Raw genomic sequence first — 16,974 nt, 5'->3', positions numbered from 1 at the left:
GTTGAGATAGACTCAATGATGGATCCGGCCACAGCGTAGATCGCAAGGGATAAGGCTAGGGGGGACGCGTTCTTCCAGGCAAGACTATTCCTTTGAGAATCCCATCGCTTTCCTCCACCACTCATGGAGCCCGGCTCCCTCCATTCTGGCTGCCATTTCCTTCACTGTCGTAACTTCTTCGAGCGAGCCTCGGTCGCTGATCCAGACCTCATTTGCCTTTGTTGCCATGACAGGCGCCGAGAGTTGATAATCTTTGTATCTCAAGTTGTGCACCAGGTCGACCCAGTGTTGAGTGCTCTCGCTATCTTCACCTTGAACATACATGACTCCCGGGATACCTCCCGTCCTTAGCAAGGCAGAGCATTGGAGTTGCTTCGCCGCAGCCTTGAGCGATGCAATCTTCTTTCGAGACGTGATGTGGTGTGTGCGAATCAGAGCATGGTACATCAACGCGGGACTTAAGCTGGACAGGCTGATGCTGATTCGGCTCTGCTGTGTCCTATATCGATTTTACTAGTTGATGTGATACATTCCAGGCTCAATGGCATGGTTTGCGGCCGCACTGGAGCTACCCTTAGGTAAGTGCAAAGGGGATCTCCGCACCCTTGGGGCCAAGAGTGCGGAGCGAAAATCCACACCATGAGTTGATTTCCGTCTATCATCACGACATTCACCAGCAGCGTCTCGATCTTACGGCCTGACATCTTACGGCCTGGCTGTCAATGGCTTTGGGAAGCTGATCATGAGCCGCTAGACCTCGAGAAACGAAGCATTGAATTGAACACCGGACATCTCTTGTACACGATCTACAAGACATCCGATGACTCGCCTGGCGAACCGCGGCTCATGCAAGAAGTACCCCTGCTTCGGCAAAAACGTGCCGTCTCGTCTACTGACAATGATGGGGTAATATGCATATTTTGTCTTTCTGCTTGTCTCCCATCTCTCCGCATATATACTAAGTCAACCTCGCTCCACGTTCTCTGTTCCACTCCTGTTTCTCCCTGCAGCTGCTCATTCTAGAACCGCCAGCCTGAGACCGGCACAGTTGCAACCCATGGCTCAAACAGACAAGCCGCCGCCTATATACTGACACTGCTACTTGCCTTCGTTGGGCTGACAAATATACCGAGGGCTGGCTACACCGCCGCGGACATAACCACAATACAACATGGCGACAGCCAACCGTGGCGTAAGCCCTCAGCCGGGTTCAGCAGAAGCCTTCGACAAGATGCCCGTGGAGGAGAAAGTCAACGAGACAGCTGTGGCTCTGACCGAGGGACCCCCACCACAACCTCCACCGCCCATGGATGGCGGCACTCGTGCTTGGCTACAGGTGGTAGGCTCTTTCCTGGTCTTCGGCAACCTCTGGGGTCTGCCATTCGCCTTTGGGGCCTTCCAAAACTACTACGAGCTCACCTATCTTACCAGCGAGACATCCTCCAATATCTCCTGGGTTGGCACTGTCTGTATGTTCCTCCTCATCTTGACTGGCGTCATCTCAGGGCCGCTCTTCGACCTCGGATACTTCCGCACGATGCTTCTTTCAGGCGCTGCCCTCGAGACATTCGGCCTCTTCATGCTCTCGCTTTGTAATAAGTACTGGCAGATCTTCCTCACCCAAGGTGTCGTGCTCGGCCTCGCCAACGGGCTCCTCTATCTGCCAGGCCTCGCCCTCGTGGGGCGCTCATTCAAAAGAAACCGCGCTGTGGCCATGGGCATCGTCACGTGCGGCGCCCCGGTTGGAGGGGTCATCTATACGATGGTATTCGAGCAGCTGATCGAGGAGCTCGGCTTCGCCTGGACAGTGCGCGTCATGGCCTTCATCATGCTGGCCTCGTACGCCATCTCCTTCCCGCTGCTGCTCTGGGGCGCCCGCAACGTCGGCGACATTGGCAGCGGGCAAGCGCGCAAGCTGTTCGACAAGACGGCCTTCCGTGACGGGCCTTTCTGGAGCTACAGCCTGAGCAATTTCTTCCTCTTCATGGGCTACATGATTCCCTTTTTCTTCATCCCCACCTTCGCGCAGCTGGAGCTCGGCATGAGCCGCAGCTGGGCCCTATACACGGTCACGTTCGCGCAGGCGTCGAGCATCTTGGGCAGATTGATCGCCAGCTACGCCGCCAGCAAGGTGGGGGTCATGATCCCGTGGATCACGTGCGGCATGACGAGCGCCATCTTCAACCTCTCCTGGGCGGGCGTGCACACCGAGGGCTCCTTCATCGCCTTCGCGGTCCTGTACGGCGCCTTCTCCGGCGCACTGATCCCGCTGCCGCCCAGCATCTTTCCCGTCGTGTGTCCCGATCCGAAGGTGTTGGGCGCGCGCTTGGGCATGGCGCAGGGGCTGGGCAGTTTAGCCAGCTTGATCGGAAGCCCAATTGCGGGCGCTCTGTCACAAGTGGGTGTGAGTGGGCCGAATGAGAGGAATTATCTGGGCTTGCAACTTTGGGCGGGTTTGGTCATGACGCTGGGAGCGCTGAACCTGATGGGCTTGTGGTTCCAGTTGGTGAGAAGCAAGAGGACGACCACCAAGTTGGTTTGATAGCAACACGGCTGCTGGATATGTTCTGTCCAAAACAGTGGCAGCCTTCATTGCGCACCACGATACTTACTGGACTCGTTCAGGCACGCTACACCGAAGCGATCTCTGCACACGAGCACGACTATCCGCCAAGCTAGTTGTAACAGGCAGCATCATTGCCGTGGGAAAAAAGATAGCGTGCACAAAGTCGCAGCACCCTACTGTCCTTCCCTCGAATGATATGACTCGACGCTGCGGTGCCCCAAAATGGAGCCCCAGCGGCTGCTTACAGTGGCGCGAAGAGGAGAGTCAGACATCCTGAAACTATGGCTTTTTCGGCTACCGCGATCACACTGCGGACATACGCTGTTGTATACAAGTATACGCCTCAACGGGGACATGTCTCGCGGAAATCCCGGTCCACCAGTGCTGTCCATGCTGACACGTTGCCTTCGCAGCCATGGGATGGTCGTCCAGGAACAGGCAGGGCAAGCCTGCCAAGGCCCGGAAGAGGTATGGGACCATGGGGATGCTTCTCGCGCGAAACGAGCGGTTGAGCTGATCTTCTGTGGAAGGCGTCTTGCAGGAAGGCTGATGCTTGGAAGCTATTGAAGAGAGTTTATAGGACACAATAGTGGATATATATATGATATATGGCTGGTATGTATCTTCCACACGAAGCCTTCTGTCGACCTTGCACCTAAATATCCTGCTGTACATTTTGTTGGTACAATCTAGTATGGCTCGGTGCTGCGCGCTATGCGACCTTTATTCCCGTCCAGGATCATGGATAGACGGGCTCTTTCCGAACGGGATGGTGCCTTCGGTTTGCTGTAATTCATACTCGGTAGCCTGCAATCAGTCGTAGCAGAACAGGGCTCTGAGGCCCATGCACGAGTATGCCACTCAGGGAGAGCACATCAGGTTCATCCAGCAACCTCCTCAAGAATGATATGCGCCTCTTGTCATCTACCGAGGGCCTTTCACCTTGGGGAATTTCTTCCAGCCACGCCCGTGGCCCCTCGCCTGCCACTCCCGCACCAGGGCCGGCATCTGCTCCAGCGCCTCTTGCCGCTTCTGCAGCAGTGCTGGGATCTTTCTCTCCCACTGGTGACCCTTGACCTGCTGGCCCTCGCCCGTACCCTTCACCCTCAGTCCCCGGTGCAACACCCTCTCCTCTTTGAAGACGGTAGATTTTCGGCCTGGCGGTAGTAGGTTTTCGATACTGTGCTTCTTCGCCAGCTTGACAAGGTCGGCTTGAGTACGCAAGGAGATACGCGCGCCGGCCCAGCGTCCCGTCGTGGGGTTGCGGAAGGGAAGGAATGGGTTAGGCGGGAAGCGTGTGGCTCGCGTGAGGCCGTCAATCGCACGGCCGGTGCTGGAGGTTGTTGGTATTGGGGTTGATGTCTCGGCCGGTATGGTGGGATCTGAAGTGGCTGGAGTTTCTGAGGTGACGGAAGTTTGCGAAGGGGCAGACGCATTGACTGTGGATGAAGATGATTCGGGGACGATAGCCTCTGTCGTTTGACCTTCAGATTGATTGATTTTCGACTTTTTGGGTGACGGAGCTTTCTTCGACTCCAGGGCTACAAGCTTCCCTTCTTTGGCTTCCCGCCGCGTTAACGGCAGAGCAACGCCGGTGTGTTTTGCGGAATAGAGGTGCGGAGGGTAGCGAGTAAAAAAGCGAACCAGCCGGCCTGGGAGGTGCTGAAGCTCCTTGGGCAATTCGATGGCGGCAGTTGCAACCGCCATGATGGGCGAACGCGCAATGAGGATCACCAGTGATGCTGTCGTAGCACTTTGTGTCGTGTGAATTTGATGCTCGATTACCAAGCGATCGATGAGTAAGTCGCATGCATGGACTGGCAATGTTGAATAAGTCGAGCATGCGGACTGGAGACTCCGATCCCAGCCAAAAGATTTCTCTTGGCGCGATCGACCCTTTCCCAGAGGCCGCAGCTTTCACCATCATCTCTTCAGCGCAACTCTCAGCCTCAACCCCGACCCTTCGACTGTCGCTGCGACACACACGGCAACGATCTGAGGCTTCTGCGAAGTACAGTCTCGTCTACTCAGCACCCGTAACGCGCAACATTGGCCGAGGGTTGCCGACTTGACAGACTGCGTCCTGATGGACGCCTTCGGGGCCAACGATGAGGAGAGTGCCGAGCTCAAGAAGCTCTGGGCGGAGATGGTACGTCGCGTAGTGTTGCTCTTTTCCGGGGCTAATGAACTGTGCAGAATGTCGACCCCGATAACTACGAGACCTGGGAGAAACTCGTTCGGACAGTCGAGACTCTTGAGGGAGGTATCAACCGCAACTCCAGTTCGCAGGCCATTACCGCCTTGCGCGAAGTCTACGATCGCTTCCTTGCGAAATTTCCTCTTTTTTTCGGCTACTGGAAGAAGTATGCCGACCTCGAGTTCTCGATCGCCGGCACTGAGGCGGCGGAGATGGTATGTTTCACCACATACCCTAGGAAAACACGAGTCTGATGAGAAACAGGTATATGAACGAGGTGTCGCCAGCGTCAACAACTCCGCCGATCTCTGGACCAACTACTGCTCGTTCAAGACAGAAACCAGCCATGACCCAGACGTTATTCGAGAGTAAGTATTGTGCGGATTTCCCTTCTCAACTTATCAACAGCATCCATGCCGCAGAAGCACAAATGTGAGATGGATATACGATGATGATGCACCGTAAAAATGTGGTGAGAGTCATCATCTGCCTACCCCCAGATTGACTTCTTACGAAGACATGCCAGGCGCACCCTGCCCATTTGCTTTTTTGAAGCGATTTACCGCACACGCTGCCCGAGTCCGTCCGAACTTGTTTTGGCTTGTTGGTCAGGAAGCACATTATCTGCACAGAATGACCCACATCATGTTTGACCCCTCCCTACTCCTCCTTCCACTCCTTTCCTGTAACCATGAATGGAACTAACGAGTTTGACCAGACTATTTGAGCGGGGAGCCGAAGCTGTAGGCATCGATTTCCTTGCTCACGTCTTCTGGGACAAGTACATCGAATTTGAGGAGCGCATGGAGCAGCCCGACCGGATTTTCGCTCTTTTTGGCCGCATCATTGTCATTCCGATGCACCAGTACGCACGATACTTTGAGAAGTACCGTCAGCTGGCACAAACGAAACCCGTTCACATGCTTGTACCGCCTCAGGTCTTGACGCAATATCAATCAGAGATCGAGAACGCCGGCATTGGCTACAAGTCAGGCCGCAGTCAGCAAGAAGTCGAACAGGAGCTACGCCAACGTATCGACGGTTACCACCTCGAGATCTTCAGGAAGACTCAAGCCGAGACCACCAAGCGCTGGACTTACGAGTCTGAGATCAAACGACCATACTTCCACGTGACTGATCTCGATGAAGGTCAGCTCGACAACTGGCGCAAATATCTGGACTTTGAGGAGGGCCAAGCAGACTACACACGTGCACATTTCCTCTACGAACGCTGCTTGGTTGTTTGTGCCCTGTACGAGGAGTTCTGGTTGAGATATGCCAGGTGGATGTTCGCTCAACCAGGCAAGGAGGAAGAGGTCCGCAACATCTACATGCGGGCATCTTGTTTGTTCGTGCCTATTGCACTTCCCACCATCCGACTACACTACGCCTTCTTTGAAGAAATGACAGGACGAGTCGACATTGCGAAAGAAATCCACGAGGCCATCCTTGTCCAGCTTCCCAGCCATATCGATACCATAGTGTCACTCGCCAACACATCAAGACGTCACGGCACAATAGATGATGCCGTGGCCGTCTACGCTGCTCAGCTAGAGTCCCCTACGGTTGAAGTCTCCGCCAAGGCGGCAGTAGTTGCCCACTGGGCACATTTGCTGTGGAAGATCAAGGGCTCTACCGATGAAGCTCGTGCTGTCTTCCAGAAGTACCAATCTTATTACTTTGAGAGCGAGTCGTTCTGGAAGGGCTACCTACAACTTGAGATTGGTCAGCCAACCTCGGTAGAGACCGAAAAGGAGCAGTACGATCGGATCAAGGCAGTGGCCGATGCTCTCCTCTACAAGAGTAAGCTATCGGAGACGACACTGCAGAGTCTGATCGCGATCTACATGGATTATCTGATGGAGAAGGGAGGCAAAGAGGCTGCGAAGGAATACCTGAACCTTGATCGAGAGATCAACGGGCCCACGTCAGTGCAGAAGCTTCCAAAAACGGCGCCGTCTGCCACTTCGAAAGCGGCGGCAGGCATCAATGGCCAGGTAATTTCTCCCAACTCTCCTATTGAGCCAGAACTAACAACACACAGCAGCCACCTGCACCCAACGATATGAGACGCTAGTCTTGTTATCCAGCCGACTTCGTCTCTTGTACTCATCTCAGTCGACGTAACTAGCCTCTGGGGCCCATTCGACTCAATTACGCCGGCCATTACTGGGGGACATCTGGCCATGCTTGAACACTGCACTGTATGATACTAGACGTTGGCCAAAGTAGCTCTTTACTCTGAACTTAGCTAGCGTCAATGGAAAGTTGTGCAAATAAGCAGGCTCAGACCTTGATTCGTTTTTTCTGTATAGGCCAAATGGTACAAACTGGACATCAGGCAGTGAATGGCCGGGGATAGGTGTTAAGCGCAAGGCAGCACATCTCCACCTTCCGTCTGTGCCTTTTTCTACTCATCCTCCATTCTCTGTAACGCAAGCAGACTCGCAACTACGACCATGGATCCTGTACCTCCTCCGCCGACAGATGAAGCCCTTCCACCTCCGCCACCTACACGCCAGAAAAAAGGTTGGGGATCGGCAGGTGCTGCGAAGAAGACGGTCACCCCTCTGAACGTCGAGGAGCTCGTAAAGGCAAAACGAGCCGCTGATCTGGCTGCGAGTAAACCCAAGTTCTTGTCTAAGGCGGAAAGAGAGAGAATAGCCCTTGAAAAGCGTGCGAAGGAGGTAGAGGCACAAAAGAAACCGCTCGATCGACCGACTCAAGAAAACGGAACGCTCAAGGCGAAGCCGCAGATCAATGGCTATACCAATGGCTCAGTGCCTAAAGGGCCGCGCGCTGAGCGTGAAATGTACAAGGCACCAACAGGGCCATCGGCCATGAGAAATAAGCACAAACGCGATCTGAGTCCACCATCTGCGCCAAAGCCAGTTGCGTTTGGTGCCTCTGATTCGAAGAAGAAACCCAACGATGAGGAAAGCTTCGCGAAGGAGCAAGCAGAGCAACTGAAACAACGTTATATGGGTCCTGAGCACAACATCTCGACTTTCTCTGCAAGCAAGAAACGTAAGCGCACTACGGACAAGAAGTTCAATTTTGGTTGGGATGTCGATGAGGACACTTCCGCTACCCACGACACCTGGCTTAACAGTACCACGGCCTCTTCGTTCTACGGACGTGGCCGTCTAGGTGGGTTCGATGACGCGATTACCGAGGAGAATGCGAAAGCCTACGCCGCGGCTCTTGAGGCACGTGACAAGGAAAGCGGTGCTGCACGAGCCAAAGAGTTTCTCGAGATGGAGCGCAGGCGCCGTGAGCAGGGCAGCAGAACGGCCATTGACAAGCACTGGTCAGAGAAATCTTTGACCCAGATGCGTGAGCGCGATTGGCGTATCTTCAAAGAGGACTTCAACATAGCCACAAAAGGTGGTGGCGTGCCCAATCCAATGCGCAGCTGGGAAGAGAGTCCGCTCCCCCGCCGCCTTCTCGACATCGTTGCGCAAGTCGGCTACAAAGAGCCATCCCCCATCCAACGCGCTGCTATTCCCATTGCCATGCAAAATCGAGACCTCATCGGTGTGGCTGTCACAGGTTCTGGTAAGACGGCTGCGTTCCTTCTACCGCTGCTTGTCTATATTGCTGAGCTCCCTCGCCTCGACGAGTCCGAGTGGCGCCGCTCCAATGGACCCTACTCGATCATTCTCGCTCCCACTCGTGAACTCGCGCAGCAGATCGAGCTGGAAGCCCGCAAGTTCGCATCCCCGCTAGGCTTTACCGTCGTGTCTATAGTCGGAGGTCACAGCATCGAGGAACAAGCCTACAATCTACGAAACGGCGCCGAGATCATCATCGCCACACCAGGTCGTTTAGTCGATTGTATCGAGCGACGTATCATCGTGCTCGAACAATGCTGCTACGTCATCATGGACGAAGCAGACCGCATGATCGATCTAGGCTTCGAAGAGCCCGTCAACAAAATCCTGGATGCATTGCCAGTCGGCAACGAGAAGCCCGACACCGAAGACGCAGAGAACGCGCGCGCCATGTCCGCCCACCTCGGCGACAAAGAGCGCTACCGGCAGACGATGATGTACACGGCCACCATGCCCGCAGCGGTCGAGCGCATCGCACGCAAATACCTTCGCCGGCCCGCCATCGTGACGATCGGCAACGTAGGCGAAGCCGTCGACACAGTCGAGCAGCGCGTCGAGTTCGTAGCCGGTGAAGACAAGCGCAAGAAGCGCCTCGCGGAGATTCTGCGCACGGGCGGCTTCAAACCCCCCATCATCGTCTTCGTCAACATCAAGCGCAACTGCGACGCCGTCGCCCGCGACGTCAAGCACATGGGCTTCAACGCCGTCACGCTGCACGGCTCCAAGACGCAGGAGCAGCGCGAGGCTGCACTGCTGGCGCTGCGCGAGGGCCGCGCCGATGTCTTAGTGGCTACCGACCTGGCGGGTCGTGGTATCGATGTGCCTGACGTGAGTTTGGTGGTGAATTTCAACATGGCGGGCAATATCGAGAGCTACACGCATCGCGTGGGACGGACGGGTAGAGCGGGCAAGAGCGGTGTGGCCATCACGTTCTTGGGCCAGGAGGACGCGGATGTCATGTATGACCTGAAGCAGATGCTGACCAAGAGCGAGATTAGTCGCGTGCCGGAGGAGCTGAGGAGGCATGAGGCCGCGCAGCAGAAGAGGGGGGGCGGCATGGCGGGGAAGGCGAAGGGGGCGGGGGATGCTAGTGGTGGGTGGTAGGGGAGGATAGAGGTACAATGAATGGGGAAGCAGTGAAATGTACAGCGGGGGGGTGTTTGTGATGATCATTATGAAGAGCCCCAGATGGGTAAGTCAGGGAATGACCGAAGCACACTACCGTTCAAAGAATATGTTGCTCCATCTCATTGTTCGTTCTATGTTGTACCTCGATGATTGAAGTGATTCCGTCTCCCATCTCCCTCCCCCACCCGAGCTTCGGGTCTTCAGACTTCAACAGCCCCAATCTTGCGGTAGACCTCTTCATAGAACACCTCCTGAAGCTTGCCACTGCCACCGCCACCGCCACTCGCGCCCCCCTTCTCTGGTACTCCTCGCGATGGCCGGTCGAGCCCAAGTGCAGGGCCGCCTTCGATGCAGCGCCTAGTGGCGGCCGCGTAGCTGTCGCCGGCCAACGCGGCCACGGCCTCCGTCACATTCTCGAAGCCGTTGTACGGGTAGGTCAGGAGACCCTCGCGGATCCAGGGGGTCTTGGACCGCGTGACTTTCTTGCCGAAGCATTGCTCCAGGACCTTCTCGATGGGGGCCCAGAGGGCGATCTCGATGAGGACGACACCCAGGGAGTAGATGTCGTGGGTTTTGGAGGACCGGGAGCTGGACATGGTGAGGAGGTTGGGGTGGCGGTAGAGGTCGTCGGTGAGCGTGGAAGTGCTTTTGACCGTGGTGTCGTCTGTGTCTTCGGGGCGGGCGAAGTCGAAGCCTGATATAGTGGGGTTCTCGAGGCTGTGGTTGCTGAGTTGCTTGTCTTTCGGATGGAAGAAGAGGATGTTGTTGCTGTTGAAGCCTTTGTGCAGCCAGTCGACTGCGTGGAGATACATGAGGGACTCGATTAGGGCGGTGGCAATGGAGAGTCTGATGCTTAGTGAAGGCATTCTTCGTTCTGTGAACAGGCGCTGCAGGGAGGCTATGTCGGTAGCAGAGCCGCTGTGGACGCTGGGGAATTGGTACACAAGGCCGTAGCGGGTATCTTCCTCGTCTTCTTCCTTGCAGTAGCCCAGACAATGGGGTGTACGAAAGGTTGACGGCACGTCATCGTTGTTCAGGAGTGTGGCTAAATCGGAAAGTCGTGACTCAATGACAGCTGAAGATACGGATGCGGAATCGCCTTCTAGCAGCGTCCGCCATTCGACCCACGCCTGTTTGCCATCGACGAGGCCGTTGACACGGTGCCGCGGGTCTTCCATTCCCTGGTCAGCGTGGAGGTGCTCCAGGCCCTTCAACATTGCTGCAGCTGCCGAGGCGGGTTTCGTGCTCGCGGCATTCAATTCTAGTACATGAAGCTTAAAGACTGCCAGGTCTGCGAGCGACGTGTGCTCCGCCCTATCGTTCATCAAGGTCGATGTACGTGACAGGGACGGGCCTCGGTCAATTTTCTCGGGCGTCAAGCTTAATGCTTTTGCGAGATCAGTGAGGTCGCCGACCTGCTGTGTAAGCTGTAAGAGGAGCAGGTTTGACTTCTCCTGCCTAGAGCGGAGATCACTCATAGCAGAACGATCAAGGAGTCCCTCCATGTTATCGTTGAGCGATACTATCCGGGCGATAAGGCCCTCAAATGCGTCACCTTTGACCATTGCCCCTGGAAGTATTGGTTAGCTTCTGTTGGGAAACCTGGCCAGGGTATAGTCGCCAACTAGGTCAGGGACAGTGGTGAAAAATGCCACAGCAGCCAAGGCAAACGACAGAGTGCAGCGGAAGCTACTTACTGTGGAGAAGTTAGCAAATCTATGAGCATAGGAACCTCTGTGAAGCCATGTAGGTTGATCTCGAGATAGGCGGACATTGATGCGTGCCGATGGAAAGGGGACAGGAGGCCCCCCAGACTTACCATTCAAGGCGTTTGCCAACGGTCGATGCATTATCCCAGTAGCAGCGAGCCTTCTTCATGAAAGCGGCCTGTTTTGTGCTCCCACTGTCGATTGGTTGCCTCCCGGCGGCTGCAATGACGAGTGAATCGTACTTGTTGGTGACTTTGAGACAGCTTCGGAAGGCTGCCTGCATCTCGAGGAGGACGTCGATTATCATATTATGAGACATGCTCAAGGCCTGGCTCGGCCTATCCAGCATTTCTTCAAGAAGCCCGACTTGCTCGCCCCAATTAAGCAAACGGCTCTGCTCCAGCCGCAGTCGAGTGCGCAGGTATTGGTACCTGGCTGGCATCTCGGCTGCATTGACCAGGAGCTCAAAGCCTGTTGCTATGTCAGTGAATGAGAACAACACGAGGAGATAATAGATCACCTTTGACACATCCTGCAAAAGCTTGAAGACATAGCGAAGTCACGCTTAAGCCGATTCCAGCTGCGGAAATGGGGTCCATGACGGGCGGTTGGAATTGAGGACATCTCTGCAGGCGTTGTTTAGCACTGTACTTGTATTCAAGTCTCTACGGCCGAGTAATGGGCGGTCCCGATGTCGTGCATTCGGCGAGAGGGCCTTCGTGGTGCCATGATGAGGCTGAGCTGGGACTTTTGGTGCGCGTGGGGGCAGCAGTCACGTACCGAGTAAGGCGGGCCGTCGCGAACCACAAAAGGCAACGGCGCTAATGTCCAGACAGGCGTAGCGCCTGGTGATTTCGTGACTTCGCCTCTCTCCTCGCCAATCCGCCCCTCAGCTCGCCAACGATCATGCGGTTCGAACTGCTTGCATCCAATCATGAAGTCACGTCCCAGCTCACATGCACAGCCAACGTCGCTGAGGCCTCAACGCCTTGCCGCGTATGTCTGGCCGCAGACAAAGAACTTGCGTCGCTCGTATCAAACGATGAGTGGGAAACATAAATGGCCCGAGATCCGAGCCGCGGGTTCGCCTCGGCCACACTCTCAACGATATGGAGTACCCTGAGGGCGTCGATGTCTCTTCACAGCGATGTCAAGTGACAAGAGATACCATCGTTGCGGCAGCAGAACAAATCACAGAACCACTTCGAGCGAAGTTGCTCAAAGGCCTAGAGAAGATTGTCCCATCCGACACCGCTGGACGACCCCGAGGACCTATTCGACTTCGAGATACCAAGTACAACTCCATTACTGACTGGTGTCAGTCATGTGGGTTGCCAGAATGGGGTCGGCGACCTCGTACACTCATAATCCTCCTTATGATGGGTCAGCCTCAGGCCATTGATGGCTTCGTGGCAGAAGGTCTTTTGGATATTGCCCTGCCATATACCTCCGAGAACCTGCCTCGAGTTTTGACAGGTCGATATCGAGCATTGTTTCTTGACTTCCAACAGCATGTGCTAACTCCACATGCCAAATATATCGAACGCCCCCACAGCCTTCATCAAAATGTCGAAGGCAATGCCGATAGGTTCTTCTGGCTTAACAGGGAGCTCGGTCATGGTGGTTTCGGCGTCGTTGATGAAGTTACCAGCCGTCTCAGCCTCAAACGCTTTGCCCGTAAACGTATGCCTCGAGGACGATCTTTTGCAAGAGACCGGCGTCAACTGCAGGCGTTCGAGAACGAGATCACGAGTCTCAAATCCCTCGCTCACCGACACATTGTCAAATTGATTGGCTCCTACACCGATCGCCACTTTGTCGGGTTTTTGATGCAGCCTGTCGCGGATATGGACCTGGACGCTTATCTGGCATCCACCAAGATCGATCTCAACGAGAAGAAGGATCGCCTTCGCCGTTATTTCGGATGCTTGGCGACGGCTGTAGAGTATCTCCACGAGAAAGGCGTTCGCCATAAAGACATCAAACCCAAGAACATCCTCATCTACAACCGACAGGTCCTGCTGACCGACTTTGGAACCTCGCACAATTGGAATGACGATGGGCGAGCAACAACCGAGGGAACATACAAGCAGGCTATCACCAAGAGGTACTGCGCTCCAGAAGTTGCGAGTCATGGGGTGAGCTTCCTACCCCAAGTGGCCCATCCTGATCCTAACACTTTCTAGTCACGGAGCTTTTCGAGTGACATCTGGTCACTAGGCTGCGTCTTTCTGGAAATGCGCACGGTCCTCTCAGAGTTTTCTGTCGAAGATATGCGTCACTTTCTCAAGAGTCACGGCTCTGGCGGAGATTTTGTTCGAGATAATACTGTGGGGGCAGACTTGTGGATGAGGGAGCTCGAGCTTCAGCCAACATGCTCGGATGACCCTCAGCTTCTCCAGCTGGTTCGCCAAATGTGTCGACTGAATCCCGATGAACGCCCACTCGCACCCGAAACAGTATCGTACATCTTGGACATGGAAGGAAAGTCATACTACGGAATATGTTGCAATCGCAATGATCTGTCTCGTGCTGGCGACACCACCGGTAATGGGGAAGACACGATCACTTGTGATGACACAATGACTCATGAAGACACAACGCTTTCCTTCATACCTGAACTCGAATTCGCAAGTCCGCATACTGCCGATCGAGAGCCTTTCCCTGCCATGAGCAATTCGGTGTACAAGGCCCCCTATGTGGAGGACGGTACAGTGACTGTCTTGGTGGAAGTGCCTCAACAACCGGTAAACAACCAAAAATCACAACCAGATGGAGAGGATCCGGGTGACTGTGTTACACCGACTGAACTGTCGCACACGACGAATTCCACAGCAGAGGGATCACCAGATATGGTCACGTCGCATCCAGCTTCCGGGGTCGACGGGACACCACGTGATGAGGATATCTCACATCACTTTCAATGCTTCTGGCCTGGCTGTACTTTTGTGGCGGAAGCTTCGCAAGGCAATGCTGGTGGTCAAAGTCGAGTACGAGGGCATCTTCGATCCGAACACGGCACACACGATTTCGGGTATTCGACACTGAGAGGGGACGATCCTGGCCCCCACATGGATACCACAGCAAGTCCAGGTAGATTTCCGAGCTCAAACATAGCACTCGAGATGCTTCCGGTAACAATAACTGGACAGAGTGCAGAAGTCTCTGACCCATACATGGACACATTGCTACGGAAAAGGGACGAGCTGAAAAGTCTTTTCCGGGATCGGGCAAGTTCTGGACACGGCACCAACGACGATGGCGCTGTGGAAGTAGCAAACACGTCAACGGCACGTCGTGTACGCTTCGACCTCTCTGCAGACAGAACCCGATCATTTTCGCCAATGCACACGGACAAAAGCGAGAGGCCAACACAGAACACTAGCACGAAGCTGTTCGCGATCGACCACCTTGGACAATCTCACCAGAAACTGCTCTGGCACTTGACAGATGGAGACAGAGCAACAACAACAGCAAAAGTCAAGGAGCGAGTCCTGCCGAATGCCTCACTGGTGCCGTCCTTGTATTTGGCATCATGCAACATCTTTGCCGAAACCCAGCTTCGAAGCATGTTCTCCCAAACGTGGGCAACAGGCAACGCACTCCCAGTCTTTGTGTATGGGAGTTTCATGTTTCCAGCCGTACTGAGTGCAATCGCTTCCCATTTCTCCAGCGAGGCTGGAGTTTACTCGGAAGAGCTTCAACGGCGCCTTCAGACTGATTCTGAAGACTGGGCTGGTATGAATAAATCACTCGAAGATGCAGCCGCGCAGATGGCTCCTGCAACGCTACGAAATTACTCTCGATGGAGAGCTCCTGATTTCAACTGCGCATCTGCGGCTGTTACTTATGGGTCGGAGGTGGCAGGCTACCTACTTTTCGGTTTATCACACGAGGCTGTGTTATGTCTGGAATACATGCTTACTTCGAAGGAATACTCGTCTCTATTCTGGGAAAGATCGCCTGCCTACGAGATTCAGCCTTCTACTCCCCAGTCGAAGATTGGCAAAGCTAGGAGAGGTGAACAGAGATATTCTCAGGTGACTGAGCGGTGGCCGTCATGGCTGTCCTTCACGAAGCAAACTGTCATGGTCGACATCCCAACCGAAGACGGAACAGTCATCGCTATGGAAGCTGACACGTTTCTGGCCCAGAACACCGATACTCGCGATTGGGAGCCGTGGGATATCCACCGCTTCGCCAGATGTCGCAGTTTCCGAAAGCTCTCATTCGACATCGATTGGAGTAGGGAGGAAGAAAGCCTTGCCAAAGACATCGGAGTTCGTCATCTACTGCCTGGCGATGTTCTACGCGATGCGATCATGTCTGATGATGGAGAAAGAATTCTGGCGCTTATGCACCAAGGCCATGATGCGAATGCCACCTGCGGTACCTATGGAAACGCCTTAACAGCTGCGGCATTCAAAGGCAATGCCGACACATTATCGCTCTTACTTGATTCCGGTGCAAACCCCAACTGTGACGGGGGAGACTACGGTAGTCCACTCATCGCGGCAACTGTTCAGGGCAACGAGGAATGCGCCTGCCTACTACTACGGCGGAAAGTAGATGTCCTTGCAGATGGCGGTCGGCATATCTCAGCCATTTATCAGGCGGTCAACTTCTCAGATCTCGCTTTGGCGAAAATTCTGCTGGAAAAGGGCGCCTGGCTGACCCCGAGCTACCAAGAACTGATGGACCTCGCAGCTGAGAGAGATAACCTGGAGATGCAGCAACTTCTCCGCAAGTACGATGTTAAGTCGCTACATTTGAACAGCGCTCGCTCTCGGTCTCGGTCTCGCAACAACGATCTCCCCAGTCTGAGCCATACTACATGGACTCAGTCCCGGTCGCCTCCGCAACCAGCGTCCGCTGGTACCCTGACGGACACAATCGTCAATGGCATACTCAAGGACCCAGGCCCAATCCTAAAGACCTTGGTGCTCCAGACCCTTGTACTCAAGGGTCAACGAGGCAAATGGACAGGCATCAAGGGAGTGACCGTTCTGCGAGAAGCAATCAAGGCTGGTATGCCGGACGGCGTTGTCGATCGACTCGCACCACATCTCGGCGACGCCGGGGACATCCTCGAGTGGTTGAAAATGTCCTTGAATGACTACAACCAAGAAAGCACGCAGCCGAACGACCAACGTCGACACACAATCAGTGAAGGTGTCGGAGACGCGCCACAATCTGATCGAGAGCAGCAGCATGATCGCAGATACTCCGAGTCGGACACTCCGAGTCCGCTGCAAGGCCATCGATCCGATCCATATCGCTCCAGGCGTCGCCACGAGAACACATCGAGTGGCCACCGAGGAAGCAGCAGCTCCCTCCCCACATACAGCTCTCTGGACCTCCAGCAACCACTCGGCGTCGGCGACCGCAGCGGCATCGTCTGCATCTCCTGCGACGGCCACGGCGGCCGACCGGGCACCGGCATCCAGTGCCAAACCTGCCACGGCAAGCGAAAGGTACGGCGAAGGAGCTCGTCGTCGCGATCACGCGACCGTGTCGTCACCATCTGTCCCGGGTGTGTCGGCAAAGGCGTCGTCTACTCGAGCAGGGATGTATGTCGGGATTGTAGTGGGACTGGCGGGTTGGGGCCAATGGCCCAAGGGACCATTCCGGAGGAGCCGCCGCCACCTTATGAGGATGGTCGTTGATATAGGGCTAGTCAGTCAACTATTGATAGGATTTCTTAAGTCGGAATCCAAAGCGGAAAGAAAGAGTATATATGGGCGTTTACTGCGTTGAGGC

The 16,974-nt window shown here is 54.9% G+C and overlaps 8 protein-coding genes across 8 annotated transcripts; 4 read left to right on the top strand and 4 right to left on the bottom strand.

The window, feature by feature from the left end:
* Positions 1 to 84: 84 nt before the first annotated feature.
* Positions 85 to 447, bottom strand: HMPREF1541_06577 (uncharacterized protein; the record flags this gene model as incomplete). Its single annotated transcript, XM_008720908.1, has 1 exon — positions 85 to 447. One exon carries the CDS (start codon positions 445 to 447, stop codon positions 85 to 87), a length of 363 nt encoding a protein of 120 aa, XP_008719130.1.
* Positions 448 to 1,171: 724 nt separating this feature from the next.
* Positions 1,172 to 2,542, top strand: HMPREF1541_06576 (uncharacterized protein; the record flags this gene model as incomplete). Its single annotated transcript, XM_008720907.1, has 1 exon — positions 1,172 to 2,542. One exon carries the CDS (start codon positions 1,172 to 1,174, stop codon positions 2,540 to 2,542), a length of 1,371 nt encoding a protein of 456 aa, XP_008719129.1.
* A 948-nt stretch (positions 2,543 to 3,490) lies between these two features.
* On the bottom strand, positions 3,491 to 4,273 carry HMPREF1541_06575 (uncharacterized protein; the record flags this gene model as incomplete). Its single annotated transcript, XM_008720906.1, has 1 exon — positions 3,491 to 4,273. The coding sequence occupies one exon, from the start codon at positions 4,271 to 4,273 to the stop codon at positions 3,491 to 3,493; it is 783 nt and encodes a 260-aa protein (XP_008719128.1).
* A 379-nt stretch (positions 4,274 to 4,652) lies between these two features.
* HMPREF1541_06574 (uncharacterized protein) lies at positions 4,653 to 6,832 on the top strand (the record flags this gene model as incomplete). The annotated part of the gene is made up of 4 exons (XM_008720905.1): positions 4,653 to 4,715; positions 4,763 to 4,978; positions 5,028 to 5,131; positions 5,482 to 6,832. The coding sequence occupies 4 exons, from the start codon at positions 4,653 to 4,655 to the stop codon at positions 6,830 to 6,832; spliced, it is 1,734 nt and encodes a 577-aa protein (XP_008719127.1).
* A 390-nt stretch (positions 6,833 to 7,222) lies between these two features.
* Positions 7,223 to 9,481, top strand: HMPREF1541_06573 (pre-mRNA-splicing ATP-dependent RNA helicase prp28; the record flags this gene model as incomplete). Its single annotated transcript, XM_008720904.1, has 1 exon — positions 7,223 to 9,481. The coding sequence occupies one exon, from the start codon at positions 7,223 to 7,225 to the stop codon at positions 9,479 to 9,481; it is 2,259 nt and encodes a 752-aa protein (XP_008719126.1).
* Positions 9,482 to 9,705: 224 nt separating this feature from the next.
* Positions 9,706 to 11,070, bottom strand: HMPREF1541_06572 (uncharacterized protein; the record flags this gene model as incomplete). The annotated part of the gene is made up of 1 exon (XM_008720903.1): positions 9,706 to 11,070. One exon carries the CDS (start codon positions 11,068 to 11,070, stop codon positions 9,706 to 9,708), a length of 1,365 nt encoding a protein of 454 aa, XP_008719125.1.
* Positions 11,071 to 11,320: 250 nt separating this feature from the next.
* Positions 11,321 to 11,813, bottom strand: HMPREF1541_06571 (uncharacterized protein; the record flags this gene model as incomplete). Its single annotated transcript, XM_008720902.1, has 2 exons — positions 11,321 to 11,685; positions 11,735 to 11,813. The coding sequence occupies 2 exons, from the start codon at positions 11,811 to 11,813 to the stop codon at positions 11,321 to 11,323; spliced, it is 444 nt and encodes a 147-aa protein (XP_008719124.1).
* Positions 11,814 to 12,323: 510 nt separating this feature from the next.
* Positions 12,324 to 16,880, top strand: HMPREF1541_06570 (uncharacterized protein; the record flags this gene model as incomplete). Its single annotated transcript, XM_008720901.1, has 2 exons — positions 12,324 to 13,352; positions 13,401 to 16,880. 2 exons carry the CDS (start codon positions 12,324 to 12,326, stop codon positions 16,878 to 16,880), a joined length of 4,509 nt encoding a protein of 1,502 aa, XP_008719123.1.
* Between the last annotated feature and the right edge of the window lie 94 nt (positions 16,881 to 16,974).

Source organism: Cyphellophora europaea (assembly GCF_000365145.1).
Source record: "Cyphellophora europaea CBS 101466 unplaced genomic scaffold supercont1.6, whole genome shotgun sequence".
Taxonomy (NCBI): domain Eukaryota; kingdom Fungi; phylum Ascomycota; class Eurotiomycetes; order Chaetothyriales; family Cyphellophoraceae; genus Cyphellophora; species Cyphellophora europaea.
This window is presented reverse-complemented; position numbering and strand designations above follow the sequence as displayed.